Below are 16,495 nucleotides of genomic sequence, written 5' to 3'. Positions count from 1 at the left end.
CTTTTTACCTGGCTAAGGAAGGTTCGAAGGCTCAGTCTGCAAGTACAGCCCTGGGGACAGGGGCCACAGGGTCATATCTGGTTCTGGTTTTTAATCACAGTGGGCCTGGCTTTGGGGTTCAAATCTAAGGTCTGCATTCTATTCCTTCTTCCTCTCCTAATCAAGAGACAGAACATCTCTCTTTGTGCTGCACTACTTGGAGCTGGGGGACAACTCTTCCCTTCCTGTATTCTTGAATGCATCTCTTCTTAGAATATTGAAACCAGGCACTAAAATCTCTCACTTGGCTCCTGTAGCTCTTGCAAAGGTGATTTAGTGCATGAACAGCTGTTGAAATTGGTGCCTCTGTGAGGAAATGATGCTGGAGCATCCTACTCAGCCACCATCTTGTTCTACTTCCTGAAATAATTTTAGAGTGGCTAATAGAGAGATTCATTTCTCATGACTGCCCTGAGAATGGAATTAATTTGCTTTCTCAGTAACAAACCACATCACCTTCTAAATCTGTCAGACCTCATATCCACATTAGAAGACTATGGCTCACTGGTGAGACAGGAGCCATGATTTGGGTCGAATTACTGCTCTAATGATTGCATCTTCTCTCCTCCAATTCCCTAATGCTGAAAAGGGTGAAAATGTACCACAAGGGTTTGGATCTGGGAGAGTAGACAGAAGCAACTTGGAAAGTCAAAAATGTTAGGAAGGATGAAGGTTTAGCTAAAAAATCCACACAGTTTTCATTTCATTCTGATTTGAACCCATGTTTGTTTTTAATGTTGACATTAAAATTATTCAAATTATTGCCTTCAGACACATGGGTAAAATTGAAAGGATAAGATCTGCATGTCCACAGTTTCATTAACTCCCAGGGTACCACATTTATTTGACTGCATGACTATGAAATAGATTTGAAATCTTAAATTCTTATAGAGCTTTTAACCCAATTTCAGACTAAACTGAGTTTATTTAAGTATAGATTGAAGGATTTTGGAGACAATTCGGGAGCATGTGCCTGGAGTATTGTTGCTAAACTGTATCACATACCATGGCCACTGTAACATCCTAGGGGAGGAGTCTTAGGGTTGTTTAAGAAACAAAGAAATCTCCAACCTTAGTCATGATTTACTCACTTAAAGACAATCCCTGTCTCCTAGTCTCATCTGAAATCTGACAATAAAGAGTGTCAGATACTTTAAACAATGAAATAGTTGAGTGACTTCTCCGAGACAACTTTGCTCGGACTGGATAAATAAGGATCTTCATTGCATGTCCAGAGGTGCTTTCCACCCTCCTCCAGTGCACAGGATACAGCGGCCTTCATTCTGCCCAAGACAGCTTTCTTCATCGAATAAATGTATACAGAAATCCTACATATATTAAGTGCTTGAAATATATCAGTAAACTACACAGTTAAGGCCTATGGTCAGACACAGCTCACATTTCTGGCTGGGAGAAAGATGATGAATAAGTTAACCAGATACAAAATTTCAAAAAGTGATATTCATGACAAAAGAAGATAAATACCAAGGATGTGATCAGGTTTGCCTGCTTTGGGTTGAGTACTCAGTGACAAGCTCTCCGAGGAGGCAACATTTCTTTTTTTTTTTTTTTTTTTTTTTTTTTTTGACAGGCAGAGTGGACAGTGAGAGAGAGAGAGACAGAGAGAAAGGTCTTCCTTTGCCGTTGGTTCACCCTCCAATGGCCGCCGCGGCCAGCGCGATGCGACCAGCGCACCGCGCTGATCCGATGGCAGGAGCCAGGAGCCAGGTGCTTTTCCTGGTCTCCCATGGGGTGCAGGGCCCAAGCACCTGGGCCATACTCCACTGCACTCCGGGCCACAGCAGAGAGCTGGCCTGGAAGAGGGGCAACCGGGACAGAATCCGGCGCCCCGACCGGGACTAGAACCCGGTGTGCCGGCGCCGCTAGGCGGAGGATTAGCCTAGTGAGCCGCGGCGCCGGCCTCCGAGGAGGCAACATTTCAACAAAGATCTTAGTGAAAATAAGAAGCCATCTATGTGAATATCAGAGATTTCCAGGGAAGAGAATTATTGGTGCAAAGGCCCCAAGGTAGAAACCAGCATGGGTTGTTGATGTCTTCTCTCTACCAACCTTACTGTATCCCCTTACTCTTGAGAGGAGCCCATAGAATGTCAACACAGGTGCATCCTTGAAAAGAAGTAGATTGTAAATCAAAATAAGGCTGGAGAGGTGGGCGGGAATTGGGTCATGTGGGGCCTTATTGCCATGGTGACACATTTGGTTTTTTTTCTAGCAGCGCTGAGAAGTCACTGAAAGAGTTTGAATAAAAGAGGCAGGATGTTGAGGGTCTAAGGTGATCTTTCTGACAGCTAAATATAAAAACAGGCTTTCAGGGCCAGTTAGAAGGCTGCTAAAATTTTTCAGGTGTGAACAGTGATGGCTTGGCCCAAGATGGTTGCAGTGAAGAGGGAGAGGGGTGGTCAAGTTAGTAATTTTGTGTCAAGTGATTTGGATCAGCATATCTGAATATTTGGTGAGACATCATTGATGTTTCTGTGGAAGCTTATTTTTGGATTATATCTACCTTTAAATGGGTAAACTTTGAGCGAAGTAAATGAACCTCATCCAGTGAGTTGCAGGCCTCAATAAAACAGAGACTGACCTTCCCGAGCAAGCAGAAATTCTACCGGCAGATTACTTTGGATTTGAAATCTCTAGCTTGTGAGCTTACTCTGCAGAGTTTAGAATTTCACCTCTACAGGACATGAACCCAATCATTAAAATCTTTGTCTTTCTCACTGTGTATCTATGTCTGTATAAAGTGTGTGTATACACATGTATACATACTTGCTGTCAGTTCTGTTTCTCTGGAGAACCCCAAGTAATATAGGAGCCAGTTAGACTTAATGATTTATTGGGTAGAAAGGAACCAAGTCATACAAAGAGTTGTGCTATCCAGTAGAAATACAATGAAGACCATGTATTTCAACTTTATGTCTTCTAGTAGCCTCATTAAAAAACTATGAAAAAGGGGCCAGCACTGTGGCATAGCAGGTAAACCTGGTTCCTGGAGTGCCAGCACCCCATATGGATGCTGCTTTGAGTTGCGGCTGCTGCATTTCCAATCTGGCTCTCTGCTAATGGCCTGAGAAAGCAAGAGAAGATGGCCCAAGTACTTGGACCCATTCACTCATGTGGGAGAACTGGAAGAAGTTACTGGCTCCTGGCTTTGGATTGGTCTGGCTCTGGCTCTTGCAGCCATCCAGGGAGTAGACCAGAGAGTGGATGATCTCTGTCTCTCCTCCTTTCTCTGTCTCTCTCTCTCTCTCTCTCTCTCTCTCTCTCTCTCTGATTCTGCCTTTTAAATAAGGAAATAAATTTTAAAAATATAAGGAGTAATTAATTTTATGACATTTATACTAATTTCTAAAATATTATTTAACTACGTAATCAACTTAAACATTCCTGAGAATTTTTATATTCTCTTTTCACAGCAAGTATTCAAATTGCAGTGTGAGTTTTACACTTACAGCTGGTGTATTATCTAGGACAAGTGTAGTTGGCCTGGTAGCTGAGGATACTGGGGCCAATAAGCATAGTGCTCTGAGCAGGCTTGGGCCCTTGTGTACAACAGTATTATCCTTTGTAATAGCAAGGAAGACTCTGACTCTGGTTTTGAAAGGCTGAGCTGTGAAAACTTATTCCTCACTTGTTGACCTCTGTATAAAATATTCATAAATTTCTGTGTAGGGGAAGTGTGGGACTTTCTCACTTTAGAAGGATGTCTGGGACATTAGATCTTGGGTTCTCTGTTATCTAATCCTTCTCTGTCACCTCCACATTTGTGGCTCCCTCTAGCCATGGAGCCAGTAGTAAGCAATTAGCAAAATAGAACAAGAAATAGAAATGCACTTGATATTCACTATGTGTTTGGGACCAATAAAGGCAAACAGTTCTGTTGCAGACATGGGCATTGTGGCCCACCTCTAAGTTACCAGTTAGTACCCATGTGCCATATCAGAGTGCCTGGGTTCAAGGCCCAACTCCAATTCTAATCCAGCTTTTGTGGGAGAGCTGGCTTCAGTTCCAGACTCCTGGCTACATCCTGGTGCATCCCTGGCTGTTAGAAGCATTTGGAGAGTAAATCAGCAGACTGAAGACCCTGTATGTCTCCCTCTTCGCTCATATTCTCACCCTACCCATGGCACTTTGTAAACAATAAGTTGGTGTGAAACCACTAAATTCACAAAATCATACAAGAGAATGATAAATATTCACATTTCAAGTGGCAATTTCATGTAACAAAGCATCCTGTATCAATAATTTAATGTTAATTTTAGTTGGTTTGATGGTTCATTTTGACTTTGTGCTTCCTAGTTAGAGTAGTGATGAGGAGGAGGAGGAGGAAGGGCAAGAAGTAGCTGAAAAATGGAGGTCGATGAGAAAGAGTTTCCTTTCAAAGGAATAAAAGAATTTGTAAAATCCTTAAATTGTGTGTGTGTGTGTCACATAATAATCTTCACAAATGATCAGAAAAGAACATCTAGTGTAAAATAGTTTCAGAATCAAACAAGGTCCAACTATAGTTTCCATATCCTAAACCACGGGGATTAACTCCCCTGGGAACCCATGTGAACCCCCTGCCTGAGTGGGAGAAGGAATGCCTGTTGAGCTTGGACCACCCCACACTGTGGTTCAGAGTGGTTTGGTCCTTAGAAAATGGCAGCCCTCACTGTGGAGCTTCTGGGTAGCTGATCCTCTGGGATGTAAGTGCATGATTGGTTCATGTCTTATGCATGTCACAGATGAGAAAACTAAGATACAAGCAAACTCTTGACTCAATACTGAACATCCCGTGATGGGCAAAGCTATTGTTTACAAGGGTGCATCAAAAAGTTCATGGGAAATGGAGTTAAAAGATAACTGTATGGGTTAACACCCTGGCTTGAAACACCAGTATCTCATATGGGCGCCAGTTCGAGGCCAGGCTGCTCCTCTACCGATCCAGCTCTCTGCTATGGCCTGGGAAAGCAGTAAAAGATGGCCCAAGTCCTTGGTTCCCTGCACCCTCATGGGAGACCTGAAAGAAGCTCCTGGCTTCAGATGGGCACAGCTTTGGCCATTGAGGCCATCTGGGGAGTGAACCAGTGGATGCAAGACCTTTCTCTATCTCTGCCTCTCCTTGGCTCTCTAACTCTTTCAAATAAATAAATAAGTCTTTTTAAAAAAGATAACTGTAAGTTAATGAAAAGATTTTTTGAAATTCCTGCATACAAGGAGTCTTATAAATTGCTGGAAATTTGTATTACGGAAAAATTATGCATAAGTTCAACAAATTTTTGCACCAAAATTGTTTGAATTTTCTTTTTCTATGAACTTTCTGAAGTATCCTTGTGAAACCTGTCTGACTCCCAAGGCTGCTTCTCTTATCAGAATGTTTGCCAAGTAAGCACTGGTGCCAGAACCTTGAATCCCTGCTGCATCAACAGAGGAGCTAACCTAAGGGGCACCTTGGTGTTGGTTTGTTCCCAAATCTCCAAGTGTAGTGTGGCCACCTGATGATGACCCCATTGGTACAGGCTTGATAACGAGCTCATTTGTCTTCCCCTCCCTCCTCCTCCCTCTAATCATCCAGGCCTGTCTTCTCAATCCTCTGTTGATTTTGAATGAGTAATCTTAACAAATGTTTTCATTTGAGAAGGCAGCTGCCTCCCTGTGCTTAGTTAAATGTGAGCTTAGTAGAGTAATAGTGCTGTATTTAGCTTTAGTCATCAACACTTTGAACCAATGATGGTCTAAGTAATTGTCCTGTTTTGGCTCTAACAGATGGAAATCATGGATTCAAGGGAGTCAGGACTCGGGCCTCCCCTCCTCTCCTGGCCCAGATGAAGAGCAGTCCAAGAGGGTCTGCCCCTCGCTGCGGTGACAGGAGTGTGGGCTACAAGTTGGGATCAATTGTTACTGCTTCTGAGATTGCTCCTGTCAGAAGAGACCAAGAGAAAACTTGTGCTGCCTGTAATAATCTTACCTGGCTTGTTGGCATCTCATGTTAGGTAATAAGTAGATTGACCTTGGGGTGCATATCTGTAAAGAAGATCCAAATGAGGATACAGGTATGAAGATTTAGAGGCAACTTAATAGAATAAATACCCTCATCTAATGTTAAAATGATGACAAGGAGATATATTTGAGATTGTGCCTTGTGTTGTAGTAATTTTATGTGTCAACTGGGTGCCAGATTAAGCGGCGTTTCTGGGTGTGCCTGTGAGGATGTTTGCAGAAGAGATTGACATTTGAATTGATGGACACAGTAAGATTGATTATCCTATGCAAGTGGGTGTAGGCAGACATCATGCAATCTGTTGAGAGTATAAGTGGAATAAAATAGTGGAGGAAGGTCACTCTTTTATTCATCCCTCATTGTAGGAGTTGGGACATCTCATCTCTTATCTTCAGACTGAGATTTATACTGTCAATTGCCTTGCTTCTCCAGCCTTTAAAGCTGGACTGAGTTATGTCACCAGCTTTCATGGATCTTCAGCTTACAGATTGTAGATTGTGGAACTTCTTAGATCTCATAGCTGTGTGAAGCATTCCTTCATAATCTCCAAGTATGCACATGTACATCTACATGTTTGTGTCTCTAACAGATGATAGATAGATAGCTGGATAGATGGATAGCTGGATAGCTGGATGGCTAGATGGATGAAGAGGGAGGCAGGAAGGGGAGGAGGATGGAAAGGGAAGGATGGATGGACAGATGGATAGATATATCCTAGCGTCTTACCATCTTACTAGGAGCCTGTTGATTCAGTTTTCTGGAGAACCCTAATAAATATGTATTATCAAGCCCTACCCCATGAATAGCCTGTGCAAATTGTCGACGTGTTTACATGGCCGTGCTTTTATCCAATGCAATCGATGTAGAGAATAGTGAGGTTCTTCTGGGGAAAAGTTGAAGGAAGGATAGGTAAATTAGTGATATGATGCAAGCATTATAATGTGGTATTCAACCTATTGCTACAGTTAGATTTAAATCAGTATAAAAGCAAAACCTCAGTCATGAGACAAGTTAGATGTTAGTAGCTTTAATATTAAGTTAAAAAAGTAAAAATAGTACATCATGTTACTTTAAACAGTGCTCCCAGATTCTAGCCAAGAATTGCAGATTTTCGATAAAACCATGAATTTAGAGTACTTGAAGAACTATTTTTCCCCATTCTCAAAAACAAGCTGTTTATTCAATTATTGAGTGATAGGAGAAAGAAAAAAATCAAGTTAACCTCAGTTTGATTTGCACAATCCACTGCCATGTGATTCTGTTCTTTTCCATTTCAGTTACTCAGTTCCTCTGTTGAAATTATATTTGTGCTGAAACTGCTAGACCCAGGCTAACAGATCTGAATCCAATCTTTTTGCACAGAGAGATGGATCTAAGGTGGGCCTGATTCCTAAGCAGCATCAATGAGCATTTGTGTGAAGGACTGATAGGGACTCTGCGGTTGTGGGCATTCCATTTGTTCCTTTGGGATTATGAGTTAAGGCCATGCAAATCTGAAACTGTTCTATGATTCCTACTGTGTAGAGACAACTTTTCTTATGCGAAGCCAAGTGGAGGGAAGCAGAGCAAAGAGATGGATACAGCGTTCTGTGCATGAAGACCTTTATCACCCTTCCCAAATATGAATCAATAAAATTGCTTTGCTTTGCTTTTTGTTTTACTTAAGTTAGAGTTTGGTTTTTCTCATGTGTCACTGACCATTGGAAACATTACTGAAATAGGAATCCTCTAGAAGAAAATGGCAGTGTCTATCTAAATTTCAGAACAAAAACACCAAGCATTGATAGAGGCAGGCACGGTAGGGTGAGGGTTGCACATTGTATCATTGCCTAATGACACTGACTAAATGAAGTCTGAATGTTTCTGCTTAGGAAAGAGGGGTGGGAAGTGAGACAACTAAAAGTTCATTCTCAGCTAAGCTATTTTATTTTTCTTAAAGATTTTATTTTTTTGAATGACAGAGTTACATAGGTAGAGACAGAGAGGTCTTCCATCACTGGTTCCCTCCCCAGATGGCCGCAATGGCCAGAGCTGTGCCAATCCAAAGCCAGGAGCCAGGAGCTTCTTCCAGGTCTCCCACGTGGGTGCAGGGGCCCAAGGATTTGGGCCATCTTCTACTGCTATCCCAGGCCATAGCAGAGAGCTGGCTCAGAAGAGGAGCAGCCGGGACTAGAACCAGCACCCATATGGGATGCCGGGGCTTCAGGCCATGGCTTTAACCCAGTGCACCACAGTGCCAGTCCAAGCTAAGCTGTTTTATAGGTGTGTGGCTTCGAGTGAGTGACTGCACATCTAGGTAATAATGCCCATCTCTTAGTGTTACTGGAAAGATTCTGTTAAATAATACAAGGCTCTCACACCTACAGACTCTAAATGTGTGATTCTTAAATCTTTACATAAAGGATTCAAAGTAGTTTAGGAGAGCACATACTACAAAATGATAGAAAACTACAGATACTTAAAGCAAATCAGGGCCAGGAATCTATGAATAAGAGAAGGTTAATATTGGGGTGGGAAGGAGCCGTCATCATAGTGTAGTGTGTAAAGGCGATGCCACTGGTATCCCAGATGGACAGTGATTGGTGTCCTGGCTGCTCTGCTTAATCTCCAGTTCCTTGCTAATGGTCTGGAAAAAGCACTGGAAATGGCCCAAGTCGTTAAGTCCCTGCCACCCACATAGGAGACTTGGAAGAAACTCCTGGCTCAGCACTAGGTGTTACAGCTATTCAGGGAGTGAACCAACAGATAGATCTCTGTCTGTATATATCCTTCAATCTTCCTCCTGCCCCCTGTAATTCTGACTTTCAAAAAAAAAAAAAAAAGATTGTAGTGTAGAGAAGAGTGCAAAAGAAACAAACAGAAAACCAAAACAAAACAAAAAACCAGATCTAAGACTCTACAGTGTTGTGATATCAGTTTAAAGTTAGGTTTTGAGCTTCCTGAGAGTCACATAGAAAGATGTAAAAAGTCAATTCTGGTTTTTTTATACAGTTATTTATTTACTTGAAAGGCAGTTTGATAGACAGATGGTGGTCTTGCATCTGCTGGCCCATTCCCCAGATGGCCACATCTGCCAAAAATAAGCCAGGCTGAAGCCAGAAGTCATGAACTTCATTCAGTTCTCTAACATGAGTGGTAGGGGTCCAATTACTTGGGCCATTATCTGCTGGCTTCCTAAGCACATAAGCAGGAAGCTGAATTGGAAGTAGAGGAGACAGGGCTTGAAATGGTGCTCCTATATAGGATGCAGGTGTTGCTAGTGATGGCTTAACCCACTGCACCACAAAGAGTCCCAATTCTCAACGTCAAAATGAAAGAAACAGATTAGTCCCCGCCCCCAAAAGCAATAAATATATAATGAGAAACCTCTAATGTGATTATCAGGTAGGAAAGTCACTGCTGATAGAGTAGCCAGCATCCTTCTATCAATCAGTAGTAACAATGGAAATTTTCTTTTTTTTAACTTTTATTTAATAAATATAAATTTCCAAGGTACAGCTTTTGGATTACAGTAGCTTTTCCCCCCATAACCTCCCTCCCAACAGCAACCATCCCATCTCCCGCTCCCTCTCCCATCCCATTCACATCAAGATTCATTTTTCAATTATCTTTATATACAGAAGGCCAATTTAGTATATACTAAGTAAAGATTTCAACAGTTTGCACCCACACAGAAACACAAAGTGTAAAGTACTGTTTGAGTACTAGTTATAGCATTAATTCACATAGTACAACACATTAAGGACAGAGATCCTACATGGGGAACAAGTGCACAGTGACTCCCGTTATTGATTTAACAATTGGCACTTGTTTATGATGTCAGTAATCATCCGAGGCTCTTGTCATGAGCTGCCAAGGCTATGGAAGCCTCTTGAGTTCGCCAACTCCGATCTTATTTAGACAAGGCCATAGTCACATAGTCAAAGTGGAAGTTCTCTCCTCCCTTCAGAGAAAGGTACCTCCTTCTTTGATGACCTGTTCTTTCCACTGGGATCTTACTCGCAGAGATCTTTCATCTAGGTGTTTTTTTTTGTTTTTTTTTTTGCCAGACGGTGTTGGCTTTCCATGCCTAAAATACTCTCATGGGCTCTTCAGCCAGATCCGAATGCCTTAAGGGCTGATTCTGAGGCCAGAGTGCTGTTTAGGACATCTGCCATTCTATGAGTCTGCTGTGTATCCCGCTTCCCATGTTGGATCATTCTCTCCTTAATTCTGTCAGTTAATATTAGCAGACACTAGTCTTGTTTATGTGATCCCTTTGACTCTTAATCCTATCATTATGATCAATTATGAACTGAAACTGATCACTTGGACTAGTGAGATGGCATTGGTACATGCCACCTTGATGGGATTGAATTGGAATCCCCTGGCCCGTTTCTAACTCTACCATTTTGGGCTTGTCTGATTGAGCATGTTCCAAATTGTACTTCTCCTTCCTCTCTTATTCCCACTCTTATATTTAACAGGGATCACTTTTCAGTTAAATTTAAACACCTAATGATAAATGTGTGTTAATTACAGAGTTCAACCAATAGTAATAAGTAGAACAAAAAAAAAATACTAAAAGGGATAAAGTATTAAATTGTTCCTGACAGGACAAGGGCTGATCAAGTCATTATTTCTTTAAACAACCTTTGATGAAAACCATGAACATACAATTAATGCCCATCCTAAGGAAGCAAATGCTATGGATAAAGTAGCTTGGTTGAATGAATTTTGAGGGTCTAGAATGTATAGAGAAACTCCTCAATGGCATCCCTTGCTTATCCATGGCAGTTGAAGAGAATGAATGTATTTTGCCCAAAATTTATTGAATCTATTGAGTCTCATATTCTAGTGAAACTGAGGATTAGGGGCCGGTGCTATGGCTCATTAGGTTAATCCTCTGCCTGTGGTGCTGGCATCCCATATGGGCACTGGGTTATAGTCCCGGTTGCTCCTCTTCCAGTCCAGCTCTCTGCTGTGACCCAGGAGGACAGTGGAGGATGGCTTAAGTGCGTGGGCCCATGCACCCCCGTGAGAGACCAGGAGGAAGCACCTGGCTCCTGGCTTCAGATCAGCGCAGCACCAGCCATGGTGGCCATTTGAGGAGTGAACCAATGGAAGTAAGACCTTTCTGCCTCTCTCTGTAACTCTACCTGTCAAATAAATAAATAAAATCTTAAAAAAACAAACAAACAACTGAGAATTAGGAAGATACTCAGTGCCTGTCCTGAAGTTTGCCACATCCATGCTCTACTCTCATGTATATCCATATACTTTCCTACTCTGATATTCTTAAATAACTTCTCATTTTATGCATATTGGACTCCCCTGAGTTCCCTTGTAGGTTCCTTATGGGAAAAAGTCATGAGATCATTGATGAAAAACCACAGGAGCTTTAAGTGTGTTGATGTAAATGTCTTTGTCTTTCAAAATGTCACCTCTGTGTGCCTCCTGGGATCCTTGATTTCATTCTTCAAAAAATTCTAATGAATACACTGCTTGAACTATGGCACAGTAAAGATGGAGTGTAATGTAGAACCCTGAAATGGGCACAGCTCTGCCTCTGAACTCTGCTGCTATAGGAAGGAGAAAAATCAGCTCCAGAGGTTGTCTCTTGCTTCAGAAAAATGGCACCCTGCATCTGTCATCAGGCGCCTCTGATTTCTGTGATGGGGAACAGAGCTCTCTTTCTGCCCAGAAAATTGGCTGTCTCAGCTATACCTTCCTCCTGCAGAGGAACACTTCTCATGGAATAGCATGATTATTCTGATATCTTCATAAGCAGTTTGGTTTTGAAAAGTGAGTTGAAGAGCAATGTCAGTGTGAACCAGATTGGCCTGGAGAGAGGAGACAGATATGGCAACAGTAGCTCAGGAACTTAGAGGAAAAATGGGGGAAAAAAAGATGAACAACTTTCATGGGGCAAAGGAGGAGCAACACAGAGGTGTTTCCTTTATTTTTACCGTACCCAATCCTTGCAGAGGAATTTGTGCTGCCTCACTTTCCCTTCAGAGCAATCTCTAAGTAGAATTTCTTCTTCACTGATCCAATTTACAGCTTGTGATGTAGAATTTGGGTACTAAATGTACATGTGTGTGATACATAAATGCCAATATACACATGTATAGGTACATACACCTAACATGTATGAGTATGTCTCTGTGTGTTAGTATATATAGTTCTGCCTATTTTTTTAGCATCACATGACCTACAAAGAGAGATGATTTCTGATGGAAAGAGGAGAGTAAGAGGTTTGAGGAGGTTCTGGGATATTTGTAATATTTATGAGTTGAAGAGAAGAGGAAAGAGGATTTTAAGAATTGTTGTGTTTCATAGAGTAGGGTTTTATTATTATTCTTTGAAAGATGCAGCCCTGCAATTTTTCTGGGGTTTTGGCTAATGGGCCTGGGTCTCTTTGCCATGGCACAGTGCAGACCGTGTTTACACAAACGTTGAGTTAGCTCTCCTCCTTCCCCAATACACCCATTTCGTTCCCAAACATGCTGTGAACATTTTGCTTCATTGGATAGCATGAATGGTGGATAAAACATCAGGGGAAGGACAAATTCTTAGACTCAAAACAAGTTGAAGCTGATTTTTCTAAAAACATGTTTATTGGCATGCCCAAAGGTGGATCAATTGGAGGAACTCTTAGAAATAAAGAGACATGAAAATAAAGCAGTTTGCTGAATTGACTCCCTGCTTGTGAAGATTCATTAGAATACTTTTCTGGCAGCCAGTATCCCTGCAAAAAAAAGGGGGGGGGGCATTTGCCATGAGAGTAGACATTTGTGTTGGAAGAATGTGTGAGGGTTCCAGATCAGGAATGGATTTTGATGGGTTTTCCTTTTTTTTTTTTTTTTTTGTCACTGGTTTAAAGGTAGTCTGTAATAGGAGCAGTTTGCTTTGTGTTTGTGTCCATGCATCCTTCACTGAGCTAATCCGAGTCTGGGATTGCTCCTCCCAGGGTGGGAGTGATTGCTGTTCTAGTCATTGACTTGTGCACTGAGAACTTTGTTGAGTCACTCAGGTTGATTTTGTGGATCCTCAAGAATGATTTATAAGAGACCTTGATAGTAGGTTGGAAATTTTAGTACCCTCTTATTTATTTCAAATCACAAGAAAATCACTGTGGATCCATGTTTGGATTTCCCTCAAAAATAGTCTGTCCACTCTAAGTTTCATATTTTATGAATGGTAGTTTGCTTTATAAGTTCAAAATATAAATAAGTATTTAGCAAGCCAGGAAATAAGAATGTTGAAAGAGTTCCTCCATTGTCAGAGAAAGAAATGTGTGTGTGTGCATACAAGCAGTCCCAATTAAATGAACAAGTTTTGGAAAATTGTTGCTCTAAATATTTCAGGCAGGTACAGTCCATAACAGCAGGAAGAAGAAACCCAATTGAAGGGTACATGGCACTATCTAAACAGGGTGAGAAATCACTCTGTCAAACAAGAAGGAAGGATGAAAATTAAACAGGTATCAAAATTACATACTCCCCAGAAGAGAGGCATACTCAGAAAATTGACTACCAGGCAGGGGGTCTGCAAGTAAACTGCTGTCTATAATTCCTCCCTGTCACCAGGTAACTACAGCTGTAGTCAACATGCTAATAACAGCACAGGGTCTGTGTGCAGCACATTAGTAAGGAGCCAGCTGAGGGGCCGTCTGGGTTCTTCAATGAAAACTCAAGGCCTCCTCCCAGCTCATGGAACACCATTAGAAGCTAAAGGACAGGCATTTAGGAGCAGTAGAGTTCTTTACATCTGCAAGTGTCAATTACCAAAAATAAGACCAAGGCTAACCCAGTGAAACATTGTGTAGTGCAATAATCAATGACATTTGATTTGTGTCCCTGGTTCCTAGCATGGAGCTCCCCAGACTCTGAATTTCCTGAGTGATAGGAATACTCATAGGGAGCCTCTGTGAACTACATCCATGTTTATGCTAATGAGGTGACTCTTGCTGGGTCCCCAGATACCTTCATGATGGGCACTGGTTGCAAGAGGAAGCAGCCTTGCCATTGAAAAGTTGGAACGTACAACCCCAGTCCTCCCCGTCCCACCTACCACCACACTTCTGAGAAGGGGATAAGGACTTGAGATTGAATTCAATATGCCGTGTTAACAAAGCCTTCTAAATAACAGAGTTCAGAGAACTTGCAGATCTGTGGCATGGCCTGGAAAGGACTTGGAAGTTCTGCCTTCTTCTTGCATTATGCATCAGTCCCTACTCCTGGATTAGACCCTCTATAATGAACCCGCATTAGTGAGTGAAGTACTTTGCTGAGTTCTGTGAGTCAGTCTAATGAATTATGGAACCTGAGGTGGGAAACGTTGTCATGGGAATTCCTGAATGCATGGTTTGTAGAGCTGAAGTTCAGGGAGCCTAGGCACCCCATTTGTGGCTGGAATCTGAAGGGGGTATGGTCTGATGTGACTGACTGAACCTTTATCTCATGGGATCTGTACTAACTCTGGATAGTTAATGTCAGAACTGGACTGCTGATGATCAGTTGGTGTCAGAAGAATATTCACACATAAGGTGAATGGCAATAATCCATATATGGTGAAACTTGGAAAACTCCAGGGAAGTAAAGCAGTGTAATTAGAGTTCATAATTGCCACAATCAATAGTAAAACGACAGGAAGGGATCTGCCTTTGGGCTGTTGCAGAGAGATGCCAAGCCAAAGGCTGTTTTCCCAGCTGCCCTGCTTAAGGAACTTATTTATCGTCTCTCCCAGGAATAATCTATAACTTGAATGTTTAAAGGTAAATGAGAACGTTCTGCCCCATAGCCATGATTAGTAACCCTTAACTTGAGGTGTGCTTCTCAACAGGCTGAGACCACCAGGCTGTGGGCACCTGCAGCTGAAAACCACTGTTCAAGAAGGAGAGCAGTTATTGTGTATGAAGGTTCTGTGAATGACCCCTCCCCCCTGAATTCAGATCCATCGCTTTTACTTGGGAATTAAACAGAAAAAGAAACCTGGGATACCATACTATAGATGGAGAACTGTGGATGTTCACGTTTATGGAGGGAAATATTTGGGAAATGTGACTTCATCTCTTTCTATTACAGGTGATTAGCAGAAGCTCAGAGTTGGCACAAAACATGCCAAGAGAAGCCAGATCTCTTTTCTGGTGCACAAAGCCTTATGCTGCATCCCATGATCAATCCTTGTCCTGATCTCAGTGCTTTGGGCTCTGAAATTAGCTTCTTAGTAGACAGGTCTTGTCCTGATTAGAACATCCTTATCATAAAACAGATGATGACAAAATATGATTATTACTCCTAGAACTATAATAGGCAACTATCCCCCCTCCCCCCAAAAAAGCACCTTAATCCCATGATTATCTCTTGGGCATATAAAGTCATCTATAGTTTCGTGGCTCCAATAGCTACAACATTGGTGATACAGTGCCTCAAGGTCTCAATACTGAGAGCCTAGAGAGAGAGAGAGAGAAAGAACACACTGGGTTGCAATCTATTGGCTCAAACTAACCATGTGGCCCTAACCTCAGCAACTGGGAAATACAAAGGAATATGTGTATGTCTGGTCAACATGGACCAATTGTGCCACAGCTGATCTCATTATCAAAAAATACCTCATAGACAATCCCTACACTTCTCATATAGAATATATGCAACTCCTTCCAGAAGATGACGAACTGATGCTTCATCCTGTCATTATACATAGCTCAAAGCCCAGCATCTCTAGATAATGCCTAATAAATCATGTCTCAGGTGTGCATATGGCTCTACTTGGTTTGGAGATCTATGAACTAGAAAGACAAATCATGTGTGCTTCCTGATTCCTAAGTATCTATGACAGAGAAGTTAATCACAATAACACCCCTTGGGATTCCAAATAACGTATCTTTGTTTAGAGGAAAGGGAAAGAATGGGGTCACCTAGCAGTGAATGGTCTGTGATAGTTGAAATCTGCCAGGTGTTGGAAAGCAGTTTCTCCACCCAGGTGTGGGGGAGTCCTTGATGAGGTGCTCTGAAAGGAGTCTTTTGTCATTGTCCTCCATTAGTCTCTAACTCAGTCCTGTGGGTGATTTCTTCTTTATCTGCTTGAGGAAGACTGGAGTAAGAATGATGTAATATTCCCTCCTCAAAGGCTATACAATTTCCTTAGTTTGTTTCCTGTTTATGAGAAGTGGAGATCTGAGAGTCATTTTAAATCACAGAGGCTTTTTGTCTCAGCTTCTGGTTTCCTTCAGCAATACTTGTCCCTTAAGAACTCAGTAAGCTCCTGATACTCTTTCCAGTATGTTCCATGAGTTAGTAAGTACACTCAAAAATTCTCAAATCTCCTTTATATTCATTCTCTCATTTTCTCTTCTATGCAAATTAATGACCGCCATATTGAGTCTGTGTCAAACCATGTGAGAATACCTCAAAATATTCATAGAAAATGTGTATTGAGAAAAAAAATTCATAGGTTTCAAAAAAATTTATA

General features: G+C 41.7%; 1 protein-coding gene across 48 annotated transcripts in view; it reads left to right on the top strand.

Moving 5' to 3' along the window:
* The window catches only part of LOC149124337 (uncharacterized), a 605,541-nt gene that overhangs the window by 256,699 nt on the left and 332,347 nt on the right, over nucleotides 1-16,495 (top strand). For 5 of the 48 annotated variants that reach the window (XR_016214258.1, XR_016214274.1, XR_016214269.1 and 2 more), the window contains 2 exons: nucleotides 5,806-6,092; nucleotides 7,318-7,697. The exons of 38 other annotated variants lie outside the window; for them this stretch is intronic. Coding sequence is in view for 1 of the 10 variants with exons in the window: in XM_089305522.1 (XP_089161648.1) it covers nucleotides 7,318-7,354 (37 nt within the window). In the remaining 9 variants the exon portion in view is untranslated. Of the gene's footprint in view, nucleotides 1-5,805; nucleotides 6,093-7,317; nucleotides 7,698-16,495 lie in introns of those variants that run through there. 5 more of the 48 variants (XR_016214270.1, XR_016214273.1, XM_089305522.1 and 2 more) reach the window with 3 other exon arrangements.

The sequence above is a fragment of the Oryctolagus cuniculus genome, chromosome 10 (assembly GCF_051225735.1).
Source record: "Oryctolagus cuniculus isolate XC-2025 breed Fujian yellow rabbit chromosome 10, ASM5122573v1, whole genome shotgun sequence".
Lineage (NCBI taxonomy): Eukaryota > Metazoa > Chordata > Mammalia > Lagomorpha > Leporidae > Oryctolagus > Oryctolagus cuniculus.
Note: the sequence above shows the minus strand (reverse complement) of the source record. Positions and strands in the feature narration are given on the sequence as shown.